Source organism: Cherax quadricarinatus, chromosome 2 (assembly GCF_038502225.1).
Source record: "Cherax quadricarinatus isolate ZL_2023a chromosome 2, ASM3850222v1, whole genome shotgun sequence".
NCBI lineage: Eukaryota > Metazoa > Arthropoda > Malacostraca > Decapoda > Parastacidae > Cherax > Cherax quadricarinatus.
The window spans coordinates 22,508,186-22,529,810 of NC_091293.1; the positions used below are offsets into that span (position 1 = coordinate 22,508,186).

General features: G+C 38.1%; 1 protein-coding gene across 2 annotated transcripts in view; it reads right to left on the reverse strand.

The window, feature by feature from the left end:
* LOC128693601 (zinc finger protein on ecdysone puffs) overlaps positions 1-21,625 on the reverse strand; it is a gene marked incomplete at its 3' end in the record, with an annotated part of 206,026 nt that overhangs the window by 154,083 nt on the left and 30,318 nt on the right. For both annotated transcript variants that reach the window (XM_053783400.2, XM_053783399.2), the window contains 3 exon segments: positions 10,706-10,925; positions 14,658-15,023; positions 16,745-16,810. In XM_053783400.2, coding sequence (XP_053639375.2) covers positions 10,706-10,925; positions 14,658-15,023; positions 16,745-16,809 — 651 coding nt within the window.

A 21,625-nucleotide genomic window follows, 5' to 3' on the forward strand; every position in this document is an offset into this window, starting at 1 on the left:
GTATATATGTATATATATATATGTATAAACACTGATCTCTGGCCAAAGGAGACTCGAACCTATGAACCTTGGAACAAGGTACGCAGTGCTATACCATTCTCACCACTCTGAACAATACCTTGGCGCCTAGCACAATGCTAGACGTTGATCCAAGGCAACCAGCTTTCAGGGAGAAGGCTTACAGGGAGAAGGATGTAAGCCGGACTCAAGTCCGGCTATATAAAGTAACCGGTTTCCCTGAATCCCATCACTAAATATTACCCTGCTCACACTCCAACAGCTTGTCAGGTCCCAAATACCATTTGTCTCCATTCACTCCTATCTAACATGCTCATGCACGCTTGCTGGAAGTCCAAGCCCCTCGCCCACAAAACCTCCTTTACCCCCTCCCTCCAACCTTTTCGAGGACGACCCCTACCCCGCCTTCCTTACTGTACAGATTTATATGCTCTCCATGTCATTCTACTCTGATCCATTCTCTCTAAATGACCAAACCAACCCCCCCCAACACACACACACACACACAAAACCCCATCCAACTTACGACCTGCTCGACATACGACCACTCGACTTACGACTGTGTTTTGTATGCCAAATTTCTGGGAAATAAACAACTGTTTGTGATGTACACAGTGTTTATCTTAAATCTTACAGTATAAAACACAGTACTAACAGCATAAAAAGGTATGTAAAAAATGAAATACCAGAATAAAACAATAAAATAGTCATTACAAAAATGTTATGTTGATATTCAGTAGTAAAGTTCGACTTACGTCCATTTTGACTTACAACCAGTTGGTCGGAACCAAGCTCGGTAAGAAGGGTAACTATAGAAAATTACTCTTACTCTGTGTAAAGACTGAAAAAAGTGAGATATTCTCGAAAAAAAAATTTCCCAAGTAATCAACTATGCATGCGTTTCCTGGAATATCTCGGAAGTCAGTCATTGATCTATTTCACATTGTATTACAGTTAATAATAAACAGATTCAAAGTAATTTCCCAGCAAACATAAAACTGAATGTTTTAATTTTGGGTGGCGACACTTTTGAAGTGTCAGTAAAGGGCGAGTCCTCTATTAGGAACAAACTGGTTTACCGATGGGTTTTTGGCCCCTATCTCCATTGTTAATTGAGAGGCTGTAATAAACATGCTAAGTAACATATAAACATGATAAATATACCCCACAGTAGAATAAATCAACAAATGTGAGATTTTTCCAGTAATTGTACACTATATTTGGTGTGTGTATGTAAAACTATAATATAATACTATCTATAAAATGTATTTTTTTTTTTTGTGAATATTTTTGGGTTTCTGGAACAGATTAATTGTATTTCCATTATTTCTTATGGGAAATGTTGCTTCGCCTTTGAAACTTTTCGACTTTAGAACTAGCTCCTGGAACAGATTAAGCTCGAAATTTGAGGTTCCACTGTAACTAAAAAAATTTTCCTTTCGTATGCCTTCACCCAGAGCGTCATTCCTTTTAAAAATGGTGTTACACGAGAATGGGAGTGTTGCTCTTTATTTATTCTGCTGTACCAACGTGGAGAAGACTTGAACACAATATAAGGTGTTGGTATTATGGTATAAGCTTCAGAAACATGGAAATAAGTTACTGACTGACTTTTTGGGGTATCCTAGGTAATCTGCATATATGCTGCTATGCATGATAATCTATGTAACTGCATTTATATGTACCCGTACCTAAATAAAAACAATCACAAACATGGAAATGAACATGTATCAACCACAACCAGACGCGTTTGTCTGTTTACATACTCCATGTCTGCCCCCCTCTCATGTACTCATTCTCTTTCTTTCCTTTATTTGCTTTATCTTGTTTACTCACCTCTCACCCAACATTAAGACTACAAAAATTTTTAAGTAACGAGTGTAATGTATATGCAATTTTATTGCTCTAGGGTGCTTTAACCCTTTCAGCGTCCACAGGCCCTCTCCGAGACTTGTTCTCAGGGTCCCCCAAATTTAAAAAAAAAAATCTATAGAAAAGATAGAGAATATTTTCCCGATCATAATGACACCAAAAGCATGAAATTTGATGGAAAACTTATGGAATTATGCTCTTGCGAACTCAGCAGTCTCGACGATGTTTACGCATCGGCGATTTTGCCCACTTTGAGCCCTATTTTCGGCCAATTTCAGTATACTAGTCGACAAAAATCATAATTACACCTACCATCCGACTTACGACCTGCTCGACTTACGACCACTCGACTTACGACCGTATTTTTTATGCCAAATTTCTGAGAAATAAACAACTATGTGTGTTGTACACAGTGTTTATCCTAAACCTTACAGTATAAAATACAGTACTAACAACATAAAAAGTAAAGTAAAACATGAAATACCAAAATAAAACAATAAAATAAAGTCATTACAAAAATGTTTTGTTGATATTCAGTAGTAAAGTTCGACTTATGACCATTTCGACTTACGACCAGTTTCTCGGAACCGAACTCGGTCATAAGGCGGATGGTAGGTGTATTTCACTAGAACTCCATTTTTTGTATCGAATGAGTACAAGAAACTACCCATTTACCAATTTCAACTATCCAATATAGTGGTCAGAATTTAACGATTTTGCCAATCTCACACAAATTTCAAAAGATGCCAATTTCCGAATAGGGTCCAGAATAAACAAGACATTCATTCCTGGCACTAAAATAACATTTCCTCTGTTCATTAGTCACGTCCCCATGCCCCTCTTACATTCTTTTGCTTTTCACTTTGAATTTTTATTCTCACAAAAAAATAGAAGATTTACAGTTATGCAGACTACTGCATTAGTGTAGAAATGGTATAAATAATATCAGTGCACTTGTGAAAGAATATTAGACTCACCAGTTGACGTGTATTGCACGCTTGGCATGATTTGTTTACTTTTGAACTTTGGTAAAAATCGAACATTTCTGCTACTTTGAGCTCAATTTCAAGGTAATTTTCTTTGTAAAACCAGTCAAAATCATCTCAATTTCTGTAATATGTCTTCCATTCTATAAAATGAGACCAAGAAAACTAGAATACAACAATAAATACCATAAAAAATACAGTGCAAAGTCGCTGTTTTAATCCAAAAAAACGGTCAAAGTTTTTTTTTTCTCTATTACGCACTGTGTGCTGCAGGATTTTTTCATACTGCGCACACTGACCACATCGACCCATTCTTTCATATGTAGGCCTACCAACTTTCTCTCACTAGATTTGAGGGGGCTAGAATTTAGGCATACTAGTATGTCATGGACACTGGTGCGTAAGCTGTACTAGTATGGCCGAAACCCTGAAAGGGTTAAATGTCGTAGTATATCTATTACCTGTGGGTGGGGTGGCTAGAAGGGCTACCTTACCTACCACACCTGACTTCCTACAAATGAATACTATTCACCTCTCGTCCTACATTAAGGTAAGTAATGAGTGTACTGAGTGTTTATTTTAATTTATTGTTTTTAAATGCTTAGTTCTATTGCTAACTTATGTTAGTGCAAACTTGGTATCTGGCATTTATATGCCTTTACAAGTGGAAAAAAATAGCATTCTAGTTTAAGGTGATAGCCTGGAACCTAACCTGCCATATAAGTGAGGCCCTATGGTATTAGGTAGTGCATAAAGATTGTATAAATCCGTAGTGAAGGGGAGAAGGGGTAGGGGTCGTCCAAGGAAAGGACAGAGGGAGCATGTAAGAGAGGTTGCGTGTGCAAAGGGCCTGGACGTGCAACAGGCACATGTGAGCACGTTAGATAGGAGTGAATCGAGATGAATAGCTTATGGGACTTGACAAGCTGTTCGAGTGTGAGCAGCATAATATTTTGTGAAGGGATTCAGGGAAACCTGTTAGTTGAACTCGAGTCCTGGAGGTGGGATGTACAATACCTACACTTTAAAGGAGGGGCAAATGGGATACAGTGGACCCCCGGTTCGCAATGCTATCGGTATCCGATAAATCCGGTAACCAATGCATTATATAGCAGAGAATTTGCCTCGGTTCCCGTTACAAAACCCGGTATGCGATACGATTCGTACGAGACGTGTCCAGTGTTTACAAGCCAGCCAGTGTGCGCGCATCTAAGGATACATTCGGTACATTCTATATTATCCATATTATCACTGTTTTTGGTGCTTGTTTCTGCAAAATAAGTCACCATGAGCCCCAAGAAAGCTTCTCGTGCCAAACCATCGAGACCAAGGGTGCTAATATTGAAATTAAGGAAATGTGTGCAAAGTGGCTTCAAGTGCAAACCAAAAAAAATTTTGATGAAAATCACCCTGACACAGTTACTGAAATTAGTGTTACCAACCTGTACACTGACAATGTTGTGAACCACTTTAGGAAAGTCATAAAGGAACGAGAGATACAGGCCTCTATGGACAGATAAGTTGTGCAACAGAAGTCCAGTGGATTGTAATAAAGTTGGTAGAATTACTGACAATATGTAAAGTAAAAGGACACAAGTGCAACTAATGTGACATTTATTGTGGCAACGTTTCGCTCTCCAGGAGCTTTATCAAGCCATTACAAACAATACATGGACACAGAGGGTATATAAAGGCTCAGAGTGAGGTGTAATACTAGTGAGGTACCATTTTGATGTTCACTAGTGGTGGTAGTAGTAGTAGTAGTAGTGGTAGTGACAAAAGTAATACAATATGGTAGAGCAATTAATTCGTACATGAGTAAAAGGATATAAAAGCTATTACTTGGGTAACATAAAAATAGGTTGGACAAATATAGACTGGAATGAGGCAGCTTATTTCAGTGTTCACTCTCTGTGCTTTGTGTAGTATAACAGGAGAGACTATGTGATGGCAGGGTTTACTGTTTACAGGAGGATTCTTGCTAAGACTTCGGAGATGGTGAAGCTGCCGTTGTTTTGTTTAATTGTATTCGAAACAGCGATCAGTGCTGATTCGAGGCACTTGTGTCTGCGGAAATTAGTTTCTTTGATCACTAATTGGGCGTCTCTGAATTTCATGAGATGATTGGTGGAATTTCGGTGTTGTACACAGACGTTGTTCAAGTTATCGTTCCTACATGCGTAAATGTGTTCATTGAGGCGGGTGTCGAGGTTTCTGGCTGTTTCACCTACGTAAATCTTGTCACAGCCTCCACAGGGTATAGTGTAAACTCCTGCACGTCCTCATTCACAAAGTAGACAACAACCTAAGATTTCAAGTTTATCGGAAACCCACCAATAAAAATGATCTCACACACTTCTATTCCAGTCAAGATACCAAGACCAAAAGAGGCATCATCATCGGGTTTTTCCTAAGAGCATACTGAATTTGTAGTCCTGAGTTTCTTGACGAGGAGTGTACATACATTCATCAAACATTCACAGTTACATTTTCCTTCTTTTTTCATCAAAGACTGCAAGAAAAGAGCTCTTCAGATCATAAATTCTCCACGCATCAACACCACTCCCAGCAAAGTTATAATTCTTCCCAACAGTCAGGTTGCACTGAACGTCTCAAAAGTACTTTCACAAGCTAACACCAGAGTCGCCATCGCTTCTAGCACTTCAATAAAGGATTTAACCAGGACAAAATCCAAGCACCACGAACCAGTCAATGCAGGAGTTTACACTATACCCTGTGGAGGCTGTGACAAGATTTACGTAGGTGAAACAGCCAGAAACCTCGACATCCGCCTCAATGAACACATTTACGCATGTAGGAACGATAACTTGAACAACGCCTGTGTACAACACCGAAATTCCACCAATCATCTCATGAAATTCAGAGACGCCCAATTAGTGATCAAAGAAACTAATTTCCGCAGATGCAAGTGCCTCGAATCAGCACTGATCGCCGTTTCGAATACAATTAAACAAAACAACGGCAGCTTCACCATCTCCGAAGTCTTAGCAAGAATCCTCCTGAAAACAGTAAACCCTGCCATCACATAGTCTCTCCTGTTATACTACACAAAGCACAGAGAGTGAACACTGAAACAAGCTGCCTCATTCCAGTCTATATTTGTCCAACCTATTTTTATGTTACCCAAGTAATAGCTTTTATATCCTTTTACTCATGTACGAATTAATTGCTCTACCATATTGTATTACTCTTGTCACTACCACTACTACTACTACCACTAGTGAACATCGAAATGGTACCTCACTAGTATTACACCTCACTCTGAGCCTTTATATACCCTCTGTGTCCATGTATTGTTTGTAATGGCTTGATAAAGCTCCTGGAGAGCGAAACGTTGCCACAATAAATGTCACATTAGTTGCACTTGTGTCCTTTTACTTTACAGAAGTCCAGTGGCTCTCAAGCTGGTCCTAGTGGCATTAAAAGAAGAAGGGAAATAACCCCGGAAAAGGACTTGCTACCCCAAGTCCTACTGGAGGGAGATTCCCCTTCTAAACATTAAAAACGTCGACACTCTCCCCTCCTCCCATCCCATCAATCATCACCAGATCTTCATTAAAGGTAAGTATCAATTATTCTATTGTGATTATTCTATTGTTATTATTGTTATTGTAATTATTATATTACATTAAACTTAATATATCATGTGGTAAAAGTTTTTTTTTCATACTTTTGGGTGTCTTGCACGGATTAATTTGATTTCCATTATTTCTTATGGGGAATATTGATTCGCTTTCCGATAAATTTGGCTTACGATGAGCTCTCAGGAACAGATTAATATCATGAACCGGTGGTCCACTGTATTTGCTGTTTGGCATGACATCTGAACAGTTACATCTGCACACCTCTCTTAAGACAGTGATTGTGTGTGAATGATGTTGAAAGTGTTTTCTTTTTCTGGTCACCCTGCCTCAGTGGAAGATGGCCAGCGAGTTAAAAAAATAAATAAATAAAGATTGCATATGGAATTTTGAAATTAATGGCTTGATCCTGGGTGAAATAAAAATTCTTTTTTTAATTTAGTGTATTATTTCTTTCACCAAACAGAGCAAAATTTAAAGAATATTTTGGTGTTTAAATTTTTCTAATCCAAGTCATTGGAAATTACAAATTTCACACCAAAAATATTAGCATATTTTTACATATTGGTGTTTTGTGGATAATTCTTTTATTATTTCTTAACCGTTTCACTATCGGTCCCATAATATTATGGCTTGCAAGCCAGTGTCAGTCCCATAATACTATGCTAAAATTCTAACAGCTTCCTATCTTGGGGGAGATAGCTGGTCAGCCTACATATAAGAAAATGGGTCTTAGTGGCCAGTGTGCACAGTATAAAAAAAATCCTGCAGCACGAGTGCATAATGAGAAAAAACTACAACTGTGTTCTTGGTTTAACCCTTTCAGGGTCCATGCCATAGTTCTATGACTGTGTTCTGGGTCCAAACCGCATTTCTACGCCATGAGCTCAGCTCTCTTGTAAGCTGTGAGTGGTAAATTTGGGCCTAGATATGAGAGAATACATCTATGCAGTAAGTGTGCACCACATAAAACATATCCTGCAGCACACAGTGCATGAGAGAAAAAAACGAGACCGTAATTTTGGATTAAAACAGCAACTTTGCGGTGCTAATTTATAGAGTCCATAATACACAATGTAAACATTTTTGGCACTAAAACTCTTTCTCTGTTCACTAGCCACGTCTCCAGCCATCTCCTATATTACACTTCTGAATTCTTATTCACACAAAAATAGAAGATTTACTCTATTTCTTGGATAATAAAATATAACCAGTAAAGATTGTTCATGGTTTACAGCATCCCCAATAATTGAATCAGACCTACAAAAAAACCATAAAACAGACTGGGGGTTGTAGCGATGCCTTATCTGCCCTCAGGAATATTGACAAAAATCAAATATTTCTGCTACTTTGAGCAATCAAAATATTCTCTTTCAGAACTAAGAAACAACCAATAAAACCATCCAAAAAACACCAAAGACGCTTTTTGAAATCATACACGAGGTCACAGTTTTGTTTTTCCCCATCATGCACTGTATGAGGCAGGATTTTTTTATACAGTGCACACTCACCACATAGACCCTCTTCCATAGATAGGCCTGCCAGCCCTCTCACACTAAATGTGAAGCTGCTAGAATTTACACCTAACATTATGAAACGGACCCCGAGCTCAAAGCCATGATATTAATGCATGGACACGGAAAGGGTCAAATCACATTGTCATTCTTATAGGTTGGGGATTTCAAACTTTATTTGCATCAAAGGAAGCTCGGAAGCCACTGGCCTAAATTAACAGAGGACTTGCCAGGTTGTGTGGCTACAGTAACAGCATTTTTCTCTCTGCATATCCTGTAGCCACTAGTTGATGTGCACCCAAGTTGACCTTCCAGAGCAGAGACAGCAAAGAAAAGGGTAATACTGTATGGTCACTATTTCTTCACACATGTGAGATGGCAGGGACTGAGTTAAATATCCTCAATGACTGTACAAAAGGGGCAAACACAAACTAACACAAGGATGGGAAAATTAGCATGTAAATATGTTAAGGAGTAAATGTCCTCAATGACTATGAAAGGGGTAAACACGAAAAATTCCTCAAGGATGGAAAAATTAGTGTAAAAGCAATGTATTAAGAAAGAGAATGGTGAGAAGTGGACTGCATCAGGAAGTGAAGCTCAGTGAGGCAGACTGAATAATTCTGTCACGTATTGTATTAATTTCTGTAATTTTATTTATTTTTAATGAAATAACTATTGAATTAAAAACTTTTCAATTATTTTTGCAAGAATTTACATATACTGTAAATCTTTTCTTTCTTTCAACACACCGACCATATCCCACCAAGGCAGGGTGGCCCAAAAAGAAAAACGAAAGTTTCTCTTTTAAATTTAGTAATTTATATGGGAGAAGGGGTTACTAGCCCCTTGCTCCCTGCATTTTAGTCGCCTCTTACAACACGCATGGCTTACGGAGGAAGAATTCTGTTCCACGTCCCCATGGAGATAAGAGGAAATAAACAAGAACTAGAAAGAAAATAGAAGAATACCCAGAGGGGTGTGTGTATATATATACTTGTACATGTATGTGTAGTGTGACCTAAGTGCAAGTAGAATTAGCAAGACGTACCTGAAATCTTGCATGTTTATGAGACAGACAAAAGACACCAGCAGTCCTACCATCATGTAAAACAATTACAGGTTTTCGTTGTACACTCACTTGGCAGGACGGTAGTACCTCCCTGGGCGGTTCCTGTTTACCAACCTACTACCTAGGATACAGTAAATATTTCCTTAAACAAAAAATACCAGTGTTGAAATACGCAGGAAGACTGTGAATTACGCAAGTTCAGGCAGTGCTTTATGATATTTCATATAAAACTTCTTAACCATTTCGGAGTTTCGGCCATACTAGTACGCCTTACGCACCAGGGTTTTTGACGTACTAGTACGCATTAATTCTAGCGCCCTCAAATCTAGCAAGAGAAAGCTGGTAGGCCTACATATGAAAGAATGGGTTTGTGTGGTCAGTGTGCGCAGTATAAAAAAAATCCTGTAGCACACAGTGCATAATGAGAAAAGAAAAAACTTTGACCGTGTTTTTGGATTAAAACAGCGACTCTGCACTGTATTTTCGTATGGTATTTATTGTTGTATTCTAGTTTTCCTGATCTCATTGTATAGAATGGAAGACATATTACAGAAATTGAAGTGATTTTGACTGGGGTCTCACTGTATAGAATGGAAGACATATTACAGAAATTGAGGTGATTTTGACTGGTTTTACAATGAAAAGTACCTTGAAATTGAGCTCAAAGTAGCAGAAATGTTCAATTTTTACCAAAGTTCAAAAGTAAACAAATCATGCTAAGCGTCCAATACACGTCAATTGGCGAGTCTAATATTCTTTCACAAGTGCGCCGATATTATTTATACCATTTCTACACTAATGCAGTAGTCTGCATAACACTAAATCTTCTATTTTTTGAGAGAAAAAATCAAAGTGGAAAGCAAAAGAAATGTAAGAGGGGCCTGGGGATGTGACTAATGAACAGAGGAAATGTTATTTTAGTGCCAGGAATGTCTTTCCTGTTTATTTTGGACCCTATTTGGAAATTGGCATCTTTTGAAATTTGTATGAAATTTGCAAAATTGCTAAATTCTGACCACTATATTGGATAGTTTGAAATCGGTAAATGGGTGGTTTCTTGTACTCATTTGATAGAAAAAAAACGGAGTTCTAGCGAAATAGTTATGATTTTTTTGTCGACTAGTACACTGGAATTGGCCGAAAATAGGGCTCAAAGTGGGCAAAATCGCCGATGAGTAAACATCGTCAAGACTGATAACTTCGAGAGAGCATAATTCCTTAAGTTTTCCATCAAATTTCATACTTTTGGTGTCATTATGATCGGGAAAAGATTCTCTATCTTTTAATAAGAAAAAAAAATTTTTTTTTTTAAATTTTGGCGACCCTGAGAACAAGTCTCCAAGAGGGCCTGGCGACCCCCAAAGGGTTAAATATTTTAGTTTTCAGCTTCTAGATGGCTGTTCTAAATTTTTGAAACTTTTTATTTACAGAGATCCTACAGATTCACCCATATAAATTATAGTTATAGTTATTTATTTCTTGTGTGGTTGGTGTTCATGGGTTGTTGCAGCTTGAGAAAGTGTCTGTTCTACATTTTTAATATTTCATTACTTAAGAGAGATCAAGTGTGGTCAATATTTCCCACTACAAAATACAAAGAAAAATATGAAGAACAAAAAAAAAAAAAATAAAGGAACTTACCTTGTTAAGGACAGCATTTAAGATATTCAATGCAAGCTTTGATTCTGTGCTCCCCATCTGAGTAAGCTGATTGACAGCTCCAACAATATCTGTAGAGGGGGGACCAACTCCCAACAAGCTTGCACCAGACCCCCTAGGAGTAGGTAAGAATCCACCTTGATTTCCCCCAGCAGCAGCAGGAGGAGCCATGCCACTCTCCCAAGGGCTAACCACTTGCCCGCTGAAAAATGTCTCCATACATGCACATTATGCTTTAAACATCAAAGTAATATGAATACAGAGGAGTGTAAAATGGCACAGTAAGTATGCAAAGAAAAATGCATGCACGACTGTGTAAGAGATATATTTTCAGAAGGGAATAGGTAAAGGGGATAGAGAGAATAGAACATGGAAGAAAGGAGGGTGGAAGAGAGAATGACAGAAGAAAAGGGAACAGTAGAGGGATAGGATGGTATAAAACAAAGTAAATGCATGACAAACATTCACATACCAAAATTTACAAAAAACTAATCACACTAAAGACCACATATCAAGAAGTAAACATCGTCACATGAATTTACAGTATCATGTATTGATCAAAAAAATATTAATTCATAATAATAAAGACTTGCTAAACTTTACAGGAATGACCACAGGGTATACTCAACAGTAATTGTTGAAAAAAAAATTACTTAAGCAAATGAGGCTGCAGCCATGAGCAAACAGTTAATCCTAAACTGTGGCATACTCCAAATAAGAATTTATGCGTGGGGGAAGATTTTGAAAAATAATTTTCTTAGAATAAAAGGGCATATTTTTCTAAACTGAATAAGAATAAAATGAGTAGAATCTGATAAAAATGAATAATTATACAGTTTATTCAAGTTTGTGAGAAAATGATGACTCATCAGCAATAGCAGCATAAATGCATCAGTGATATTAACATTTTACAATTTATTGACACCAATGTATGATTTTTTTCTGCACTTTTAATTTCCTTTAATGTTTAACCCTTTGACTGTTTTCGTCATACATATACGTCTTACGAGCCACCGTTTTTGACGTATATATACTCAAATTCTAGTGGCTTCAAATCAAGCAGGAGAAAGCTGGTAGGCCCACATGTGAGAGAATGAGTCTGTGTGGTCAGTGTGCACCATATAAAAAATCCTGGAGCACGCAGTGCATAATGAGAAAAAAAACTGACTTTTTTAATTAAAATGCCGACTCTGTGGTCTATTTTCGTAAAGTATTTATGGATGTATTCCCGTTTTCTGGGTCTCATTTGATAGAATGGAAAACATATTATAGAAATAGAGGTGATTTTGATTAGTTTTACCATGAAAAGAACCTTGAAATGGAACTCAAAGTAGGGGAAATGTTTGATTTTTGCCAATGTTCAAAAGTAAACAGATGATGTCATTGTCCAATAAATGTCCAAGTAGCCATTCAAATATGCAGTCATGAATGGGTTGACATTATTTATACAATTATTACAATATTGCAGTAGTCTGCATAACAGTAAATCTTCTATTTTTTGTTTGAATAAAAATTCAAAATAGTAAGCAAGAGTAATATCAGAGGGGCCTGGAGACGTGACTAATTAAAAAAGAAAATGTTATTTTAGAGCCAGGAATGTCTGCATTGTTCATTCTGGACCCTATTTTGAAATTGTCACATTTTTTAATTTTCGTGAAATTGGCCAAATTGCAAATTTCTGACCATGTTATTGGGTAGTTGAAATTGGTAAATGGGCAGTTTCTTGTACTCAATCGATAGAAAAAATGGAGTTCTAAAGAAATAGCTATGAGTTTGGTCGACTGGAACAATGATCTGCCAAAAATAGGGCTCAAAGTGGGCAAAATTGCCGATTTGTAAATATCGTCGAGGTCGCTAACTTCGTGAGAGCGTAATTCCTTCAGTTTTCCATCAAATTTCGTTCTTTTGGCGTCATTACAATTGGGAAGAGATTCTCTACCATTTCATAATTTTTTTTTTAAATTTTGCTACACCAAGAGACACCTCAGCATTTGGGGTTGTGACAGTCAAGGGGTTAACAGTATACATTGGTTTCTTATATCTTAAGATTTAAAAATAATTTAGCACTTCAAATAAGGAAAAATGTTCAGCCCAACAGTGCCCCACTTGGTATATGCATTATATATACTGCACAATTCTTTTTTTCATTTTTTTTTTTTTTTTACTATTTTAGTCTTCTAATACCATGTACAATGAATACTTAGAATATTACAATTGTTTCATAGTGTAATACCCTCTCTTTGCTGATGACACTGTGCTCTTGGGAGATTCTGAAGAGAAGTTGCAGAGATTGGTGGATGAATTTGGTAGGGTGTGCAAAAGAAGAAAATTAAAGGTGAATACAGGAAAGAGTAAGGTTATGAGGATAACAAAAAGATTAGGTGATGAAAGATTGAATATCAGATTGGAGGGAGAGAGTATGGAGGAGGTGAACGTATTCAGATATTTGGGAGTGGACGTGTCAGCGGATGGGTCTATGAAAGATGAGGTGAATCATAGAATTGATGAGGGAAAAAGAGTGAGTGGTGCACTTAGGAGTCTGTGGAGACAAAGAACTTTGTCCTTGGAGGCAAAGAGGGGAATGTATGAGAGTATAGTTTTACCAACGCTCTTATATGGGTGTGAAGCGTGGGTGATGAATGTTGCAGCGAGGAGAAGGCTGGAGGCAGTGGAGATGTCATGTCTGAGGGCAATGTGTGGTGTGAATATAATGCAGAGAATTCGTAGTTTGGAAGTTAGGAGGAGGTGCGGGATTACCAAAACTGTTGTCCAGAGGGCTGAGGAAGGGTTGTTGAGGTGGTTCGGACATGTAGAGAGAATGGAGCGAAACAGAATGACTTCAAGAGTGTATCAGTCTGTAGTGGAAGGAAGGCGGGGTAGGGGTCGGCCTAGGAAAGGTTGGAGGGAGGGGGTAAAGGAGGTTTTGTGTGCGAGGGGCTTGGACTTCCAGCAGGCATGCATGAGCGTGTTTGATAGGAGTGAATGGAGACAAATGGTTTTTAATACTTGACGTGCTGTTGGAGTGTGAGCAAAGTAACATTTATGAAGGGATTCAGGGAAACCGGCAGGCCGGACTTGAGTCCTGGAGATGGGAAGTACAGTGCCTGCACTCTGAAGGAGGGGTGTTAATGTTGCAGTTTAAAAACTGTAGTGTAAAGCACCCTTCTGGCAAGACAGTGATGGAGTGAATGATGGTGAAAGTTTTTCTTTTTCGGGCCACCCTGCCTTGGTGGGAATCGGCCAGTGTGATAATAAAAATAAAATAAATATACTAAAGTGTGCTTTATGGCTGAATTCCAATATTAATATGAAATTGTAATAAATTTGGAATGAATAGGTCATCTTTGTGCCACATGCACACCCTGTCTGTTGGTAGAGAAGCTGGTGGTGGAACAGAAGCTTCTGGTTCATTGTTTACTTTTGCTAGTTAAGAAAGGGTTGAGGAGAGGGAGGGTAGAGGAGAGAGGGTAGAACATGAGGGGCAGAAAGTGCAGTAGTAGTAGAGAGGGTAGTGTGTGGGGAGGCAGAGGAGAGGGTAAAGGAGACAGGAATAGAAAAGAAAGGAGAGAGTAAAGATGGTTGAGAATGTAAAGGGACAGAGAGAGGGTAGAGGAAAGAGGAAGAGAGGAGGAAAGAGGACATTGGGAAAGAGGAAGATAGGAGGAAAAGGAAGAAAGAGGGAAAGAGGAGGAAAGGAAGAGAGGAAAAGGAGAGGAGAGAAAAGCAGAAGTGAGAAGGAAAGAGTAAAGGAAAAGAAGGGAAAAGAGGAAAGAGAAAGTGGAGAGAGAAAAAAAAAGAAAACGAGGAAGAGTGAAGACAGAAACTGAAGAGATCTTAAAAATACACAAATTGAGTATTTCCTCATGATTTTAAATATGCACATGTATTTCAATAACCTTGCTGCAAGTATATGTCATTAAACAATTAAACTTACCTGTTATAACCAGCATGTCCATAGGCTGAAGATCCTCCGTAACTAGAAGAATCACCATAAGATGTGTTACCACCATAGCTGGCACCACCATCATAAGTAGAGGCTCCACCATAACCTGTAGTGTTACTATAGTTGGGTGTAGCCCCATAACTGGAAGTACTGTTATAACCTGAAGTATTGGCACCTACACCATAATTGCCCAGGATGCTACTGGTATTGCCTCTACTACCAGCACCACCGCTGCTGCCGCCGCCGCCACTGCCACTACCTCCTGCTCCATAACCTCCGCCTCTGTATCTTGGTGTACTGTAACTGCTACCATGCCCATAATCAATCATCTCCCTTGTTCTCTGCATGCCTCCAGATCTATAAGAAAAACCATCCTTCGTACATATTACAATATAATGGAGTATAAAATATTTTACAATTACTGTATAATGATTCAAGCTTCCTATTATCTTGTGTAATTAAAGTGGTTCCAGTAACACATCAAAATTAAAAGTCAAGTGAAAGCAGATGCCAAAATTTTAGCACAAACAATACACCTCCAGAAAACTAAAATAAATAAATGATTGTAGTAGTAGTAACAGTAGAAACAGTAATAGTATTAAGAGTAGTAACAGTAATAGTAATAATAAATAACAGTAATAGTAATAATAGTAGCAGATGATTAATAATAATAAAAAATTTCTACATGATGCAATACACAGTTTTTATTTTTTTAACTCTGAATGACATTGAATAATACACATGAAAGTCACCAGTCATGGAGAGCACTTGGGCAAGCTTAAACCTAACATAAGACTAATACAACACGAGAACATAAACATTTTTACATACATTATGCACATATAAAGAGGTATAGTGCATAGAGTAAAAACAAATCTAATTAACAAATATATGGATATCAAATTGGGGAGGAGGAGTATGGAAGAAGTGAATGTTTTCAGATACTTGGGAGTTGACGTGTCGGCGGATGGATTTATGAAGGATGAGGTTAATCATAGAATTGATGAGGGAAAAAAAGTGAGTGGTGCATTGAGGTATATGTGGAGTCAAAAAACTTTATCTATGAAAGTATAGTAGTACCAACACTCTTATATGGGTGTGAAACTTGGGTGGTAAATGCAGCAGCGAGGAGACGGTTGGAGGCAGTGGAGATGTCCTGTTTAAGGGCAATGTGTGGTGTAAATATTATGCAGAAAATTCGGAGTGTAGAAATTAGGAGAAGGTGTGGAGTTAATAAAAGTATTAGTCAGAGGGCAGAAGAGGGGTTGTTGAGGTGGTTTGGTCATTTAGAGAGAATGGATCAAATTATAATGACATGGAGAGCATTTAAATCTGTATGAGAAGGAAGGCGGGGTAGGGGTTATCCTCGAAAAGGTTAGAAGGAAGGGGTAAGGGAGGTTTTGTGAGCGAGGGGCTTGGACTTCTAGCAGGTGTGCATGAGCGTGTTCGATAGGAGTGAATGGAGATGAATGGTACTTGGGACTTGATCTGTTGGAGTGTGAGCAGGGTATTATTTAGTGAAGGGATTCAGGGAAACCGGTTATTTTTATATAGCCGGACTTGAGTCCTGGAACTGGGAAGTACAATGCCTGCACTCTAAAGGAGGGGTTTTGGGATATTAGCAGTTTGGAGGGATATGTTGTTTATCTTTATACGTATATGCTTCTAAACTGTTTTGTTCTGAGCACCTCTGCAAAAACAGTGATTGTGTGAGAGTGAGGTGAAAGTGTTGAATGATGAAAGTATTTTCTTTTTGGGGATTTTTTCTTTCTTTTTGGGTCACCCTGCCTCGGTGGGAGGCGGCCGACTTGAAAAAAATGTACATGAAAAATTAAGTGTAGCAATGTACATGACAAGAAATATTTTTATAAAGGTGCATTAGACTGCGCCTTAAACTGTTTTCATATAAAAGCTCTTATAAGAGTTGGTTAACTTTTGTTCCCTACATTCCAGAAAATTACTAGCAAATTATGCTTTAGCCTCTTACTCCAAAACTGACTAAAATTTATTTTCCAAACACACAAAATGGTACAGTAACTAAATATTTTTATGCAAATGTACCTTTATCAATTTCATACCTTTCTCTTCTAGATCCTGCACCAAAACTACTATTGTATGAATCCATGTGATAGCGTTCCGGCATCCTGAAAGAAAATATCTCTTATTAAATCTTGACGAATTATAATTATGACTCAATAATAATGCAATAAGTAGGAGACAGAATCAATACACGAGATTTACTTCATACAAAGTTTCAAATTACTGGAATCCCTTTCACAGCATTAGCTACATGTTGTATTCCCACCTGAAGAGCACTCACTTTCAGTGCACTTTCTTCGTACTATGATCCCAAAAGAGCAACCAAATATTTTTTTTTTTTAAAGCACAAAAGGCTAGTCAAAAAGTGCAATAGGGAAAAACTCTTATTTTCATATCCAACAAACCACAGCCAAACTGATCAGGTATCGACTTTGTATGGTCCACACAAACAAAACAGTGGTGTACCATTGTAATCATGGCACTGCTATGAGGTGATATTCAAAGTGGTCCAGGACCACAAACTAAGGTGAAAAAAAAGACAAATAAGGTACCCTTGTGTTCACTGTGGCAAAGGTGTTGGCAACAGCAGTCATAAAGTTAACTAGGACCTATGTGAGAAATGGATGCACATGAGGTACACACACAGTAATGCTGATAATGAATACAATCAACTAGTAGCCATGAGTGATAACCTTAACTTTATTTGCAAGGCAATCTTAGTAATGTGAGAGGCTACAGTTGGTGGTGTTTCCAGACCGAACAACATTAAACACAGCTGTAAATAATACACCAATGTAGCTAAGCTGTACTAAGGGTCAGAGTATTTGTGAATTGTGCTTAGGTAAGGTGGTGGAGTATGTGGTTATGCAAGAAATGACTTAGCTTACAACCCAAGACTATTTGTATGACAAACTGGAGATTCCACGATTCAAAGTGCTGCTGCCCAAGACTAAACCCATACTAGTAGGAACTCCTTACTGCCCTCCCACCCATGATCAGTTCTTAAATTGAGAACAATTTTGAGACAATAATACTGGTTAATTCCAACATGTTAACAACAAAATAATGGGTTAAATAACAGGTAGAGACAAATTCTAGGATTAAATAGTACTAATTAATGCACCAACCTCATCACCTGGTTCTCAGCCACAACACACAACCATAAATTTGGAAACAATTGAAAACATTAGTCAGTCAGGCACCATGACCACCAGCCTTAGTGATCACTTCATCACTTATTCCACAAAGAAAATTATTAAGGAACAGACAGGCATGAACAAAAAAATTAAAATGAGATCAATTAGAAGTGAGTAACGAAACACTGCAATAAGTTGCATGGAGGTAAATAATTCCTGGGAAAAATTTAGAACCATGTTCATTTCCATCCTTGATACTGCATCAGTTAACCCTTTCAGGGTCGCCAGGCCCTCTCCGAGACTTGCTCTCAGGGTCCCCCAAATTTAAAAAAAAAAAAAAAAAAAAAAATTATAAAAAGATAGTCTTTTCCTGATCATAATGGCACCAAAAGTATGAAATTTGATGGAAAACTTACGGAATTATGCTCATGCGAATTTAGCGGTCTCAATGATGACGCATCGGCGATTTTGCCCACTTTGAGCCCTATTTTCGGCTCATTCCAGTGTACTGGTCGACAAAAATCATAACTTTTTCGCTAGAACTCCATTTTTTCTATAGAACGAGTACAAGAAACCACCCATTTACCGATTTCAACTATCCAATAAAGTGGTCAGAATTTAGCAATTTTGCCAATTTCACACAAACTTCAAAAGATGCCAATTTCTGAATAGGGTCCAGAATAAACAAGACATTCCTGGCACTAAAATAACAAGTTCTGTTCGTTAGTCACATCCCCAGGCCCCTCTTTATATTTCTTTGGCTTTCCACTTTGAATTTTTATTCTTACAAAAAATAGAAGATTTACTGTTATGCAGATTACTGCATTAGTGTAGAAATGGTATAAATAATATCAGCGCACTTGTCAAAGAATATTAGACTCGCCAGTTTATGTGTATTGGACACTTGGCATGATTTGTTTACTTTTGAACTTTGGTAAAAATCAAACATTTCTGCTACTTTGAGCTCAATTTCAAAGTACTTTTCATTGTAAAACCAGTCAAAATCATCTCGATTTCTGTAATATGTCTTCCATTCTATAAAATGAGACCAGGAAAACTAGAATACAACCATAAATACCATACGAAAATGCAGAGCAAAGTCACTGTTTTAATCCAAAAACACGGTCTTTTTTTTTTTTCTCTCGTTACGCAGGATTTTTTTTATACTGCGCACACTGACCACATAGACCCATTCTTTCATATGTAGGCCTACCAGCTTTCTCTCACTAGATTTGAGGGCACTAGAATTTAGGCGTACTAGTACGTCAAAAACCCTGGGGCGTAAGCCGTACTAGTACGGCCGAAACCCTGAAAGGGTTAAACCTTCGACTGTCACAAGCCCTTTTCTGAAACTGCCATTCTATGTCGCAAAATTTTTTGGGAAAAAAAAAAATTATTATGAAATGAGAGAGAATTTTTTCCCGATGCTAATGACACCAAAAGTACGAAATTTGATCAAAAACTTACGGAAGTACACTCCCGCGAAGTTAGCGATCTCAGCGATATATACGCATCAGCGATTTCACCAACTGAGCCCAATTTTCAGCCAATTCCATTGTTCCAGTCAACCAAACTCATAGCTATATACCAAATTTCTGGGAAATAAACAACTGTTTGTGCTGTACACAGTGCTTATCCTAAACCTTACAGTATAAAATACAGTACTAACAGCATAAGAAGTAAAGTAAAACATGAAATACCAAAATAAAACAATAAAATAAAGTCATTACAAAAATGCGATGTTGATATTCAGTAGTAAAGTTCGACTTGCGTCCATTTGACTTACGACCAGTTTCTCGGAACCAAACTCGGTCGCAAGTCGGATGGTACCTGTATATATATAAAATAAAACTACACAAGCCTTAAGTAGAATATTTTCTAAGTTTTGCCTGAGATGCTATGCATTTTATGGGCCTCCAAATTATTGTATGCCCTGTGTAATAATAGTGAAGTATGGATTTGTATTTGCAATTTTTAACATACAGTATATAATGACCACTAGAAACATTATAGTACTACATAATTTCTTAAAAAAAAAAAAAAGTCATAAACAAAGGTGTTACTGTCAAAGATTGTGAACCATAGCATTCTTGTAAACCAACTCAATCATTCAGTAGCTGAGAGATCATTTCGAGGCTGCCTGACATGCTCTGCAAAACCAGGGGCTTTCTATAAGTATACCAATAACATCAAAAAATCCTATAGCAATTGTATAATGTACTTTATAGAGATGATGACTGAAGATGATTAATTTCTGATAATGATGAAAATGATAATGACAATGATGATAATGAATGATGACAACCAGAGTTTACCTGGAAGGAGCTCCACAAGTCAACACCCTTGTAGCCCAGTTCATGATCAGGCCTCACAGTGGATCAGGGCCTGATTGACCAGGCTGTTACTTCTGGTCACACACAATCCAATGTACAAACCACAGCCTGGTTACTCAGGCACTGATTTTAGTTATCTGCCTAGTTCCATCTTGAAGACAGATAGGGTCTCTTGGTAATCCCCTTATGTATGATGGGAGGCTGCTGAACATCCTTGGGCCCCTGACACTTAGTGTGTTTCTCTCAGTGTACTCACGCAACCCATGCTTTTCGCTGGGACTATGTTGCACTGTATGCCGACTTATGCTTTCATAGCGAGCGATTTCTGTGCACGCAGATTTGGGACCAGTCCCTCTAGGATTTTTCACTGTAAATTATGATGTACCTTTCTCACTTGCACTCCCAGGAGTGCAGGTAAAGAGACTTCAAATATTCCCAGTAACTGAGATGCTGTACTGACCATGCACATGCAGTGAAGGTCCTTTGTACATTCTCCAGATTTCCAATTTTGCCTGCCTTGAGAGGGGCTGTTACCATACAACATTATTCCAGCCTAGCTAGAACAAGTGACAAAGGATTATCACTGGCTTGGCATTCCTTGTGGCAAAAGCTCTCGCTTCACACGGCAAGGGCCTGGGTTCGATTCCCAGCCAGAGTAGAAACATTGGGCGCGTTTCTTTACATCTCTTGTCTATGTTCCCCATCAGTAAAATGGGTACCTGGGTGTTAGTAGACTGGTGTGGGTCGCATCCTGGGACAATGACCTAATTTGCCCGAAATGCTGAGCATAACAAGGGGCTTTCTATATAGTAGTATGTCATTGATGTCAAGCTAGGCCTGTATACCATGTACATGTACTTGTAGTAAAATAAAGATGATATCATTTTCTTCGCAATTGTGGTCCTTGAAGGTGTGATCCTTTAACATAAGAAAGGAGGAATACTGCAACAGGCCTACTGGCCCATACTGGGCATGTCCTTCTCAAATCCAACAAACAAAATATTTGCCCAAACAAAAATATTTGCCCACTCTGAAGTCCTTCATATTAGTTTTTCACTCTGTCATTAGAAATAGTCTTATATACTAGTCTAGGTTAAAAGTCAAATGGAGTAGCTGGAATTTGTCCTCATTGAACATCATATTGTTTTCTGCCTTGTGGAACAGAGCTTATTCACTGTGACAGCCTCTGACATAACTCCATTTGCTATTAATCTGTGTTCTCTTGGACAAAGTCAAGAATCCATCTGCTCACTTTCCCAGTTATTTCCTTAGTATGCATTTTTGTGTGCTATTGCACCATGATCACACTTGTCAAAGGCTTTAGCAAAGGCTGTGTATAAATCTGCAACAGTTGCTGCTGCTACAGCTGGTCTCGATGTTGCTGCAGCGGTTATTGCTACTGCAGCAATTGCTGCAGTATTAGTTAGTGGTAGTGGTGTCAGTATTTTGG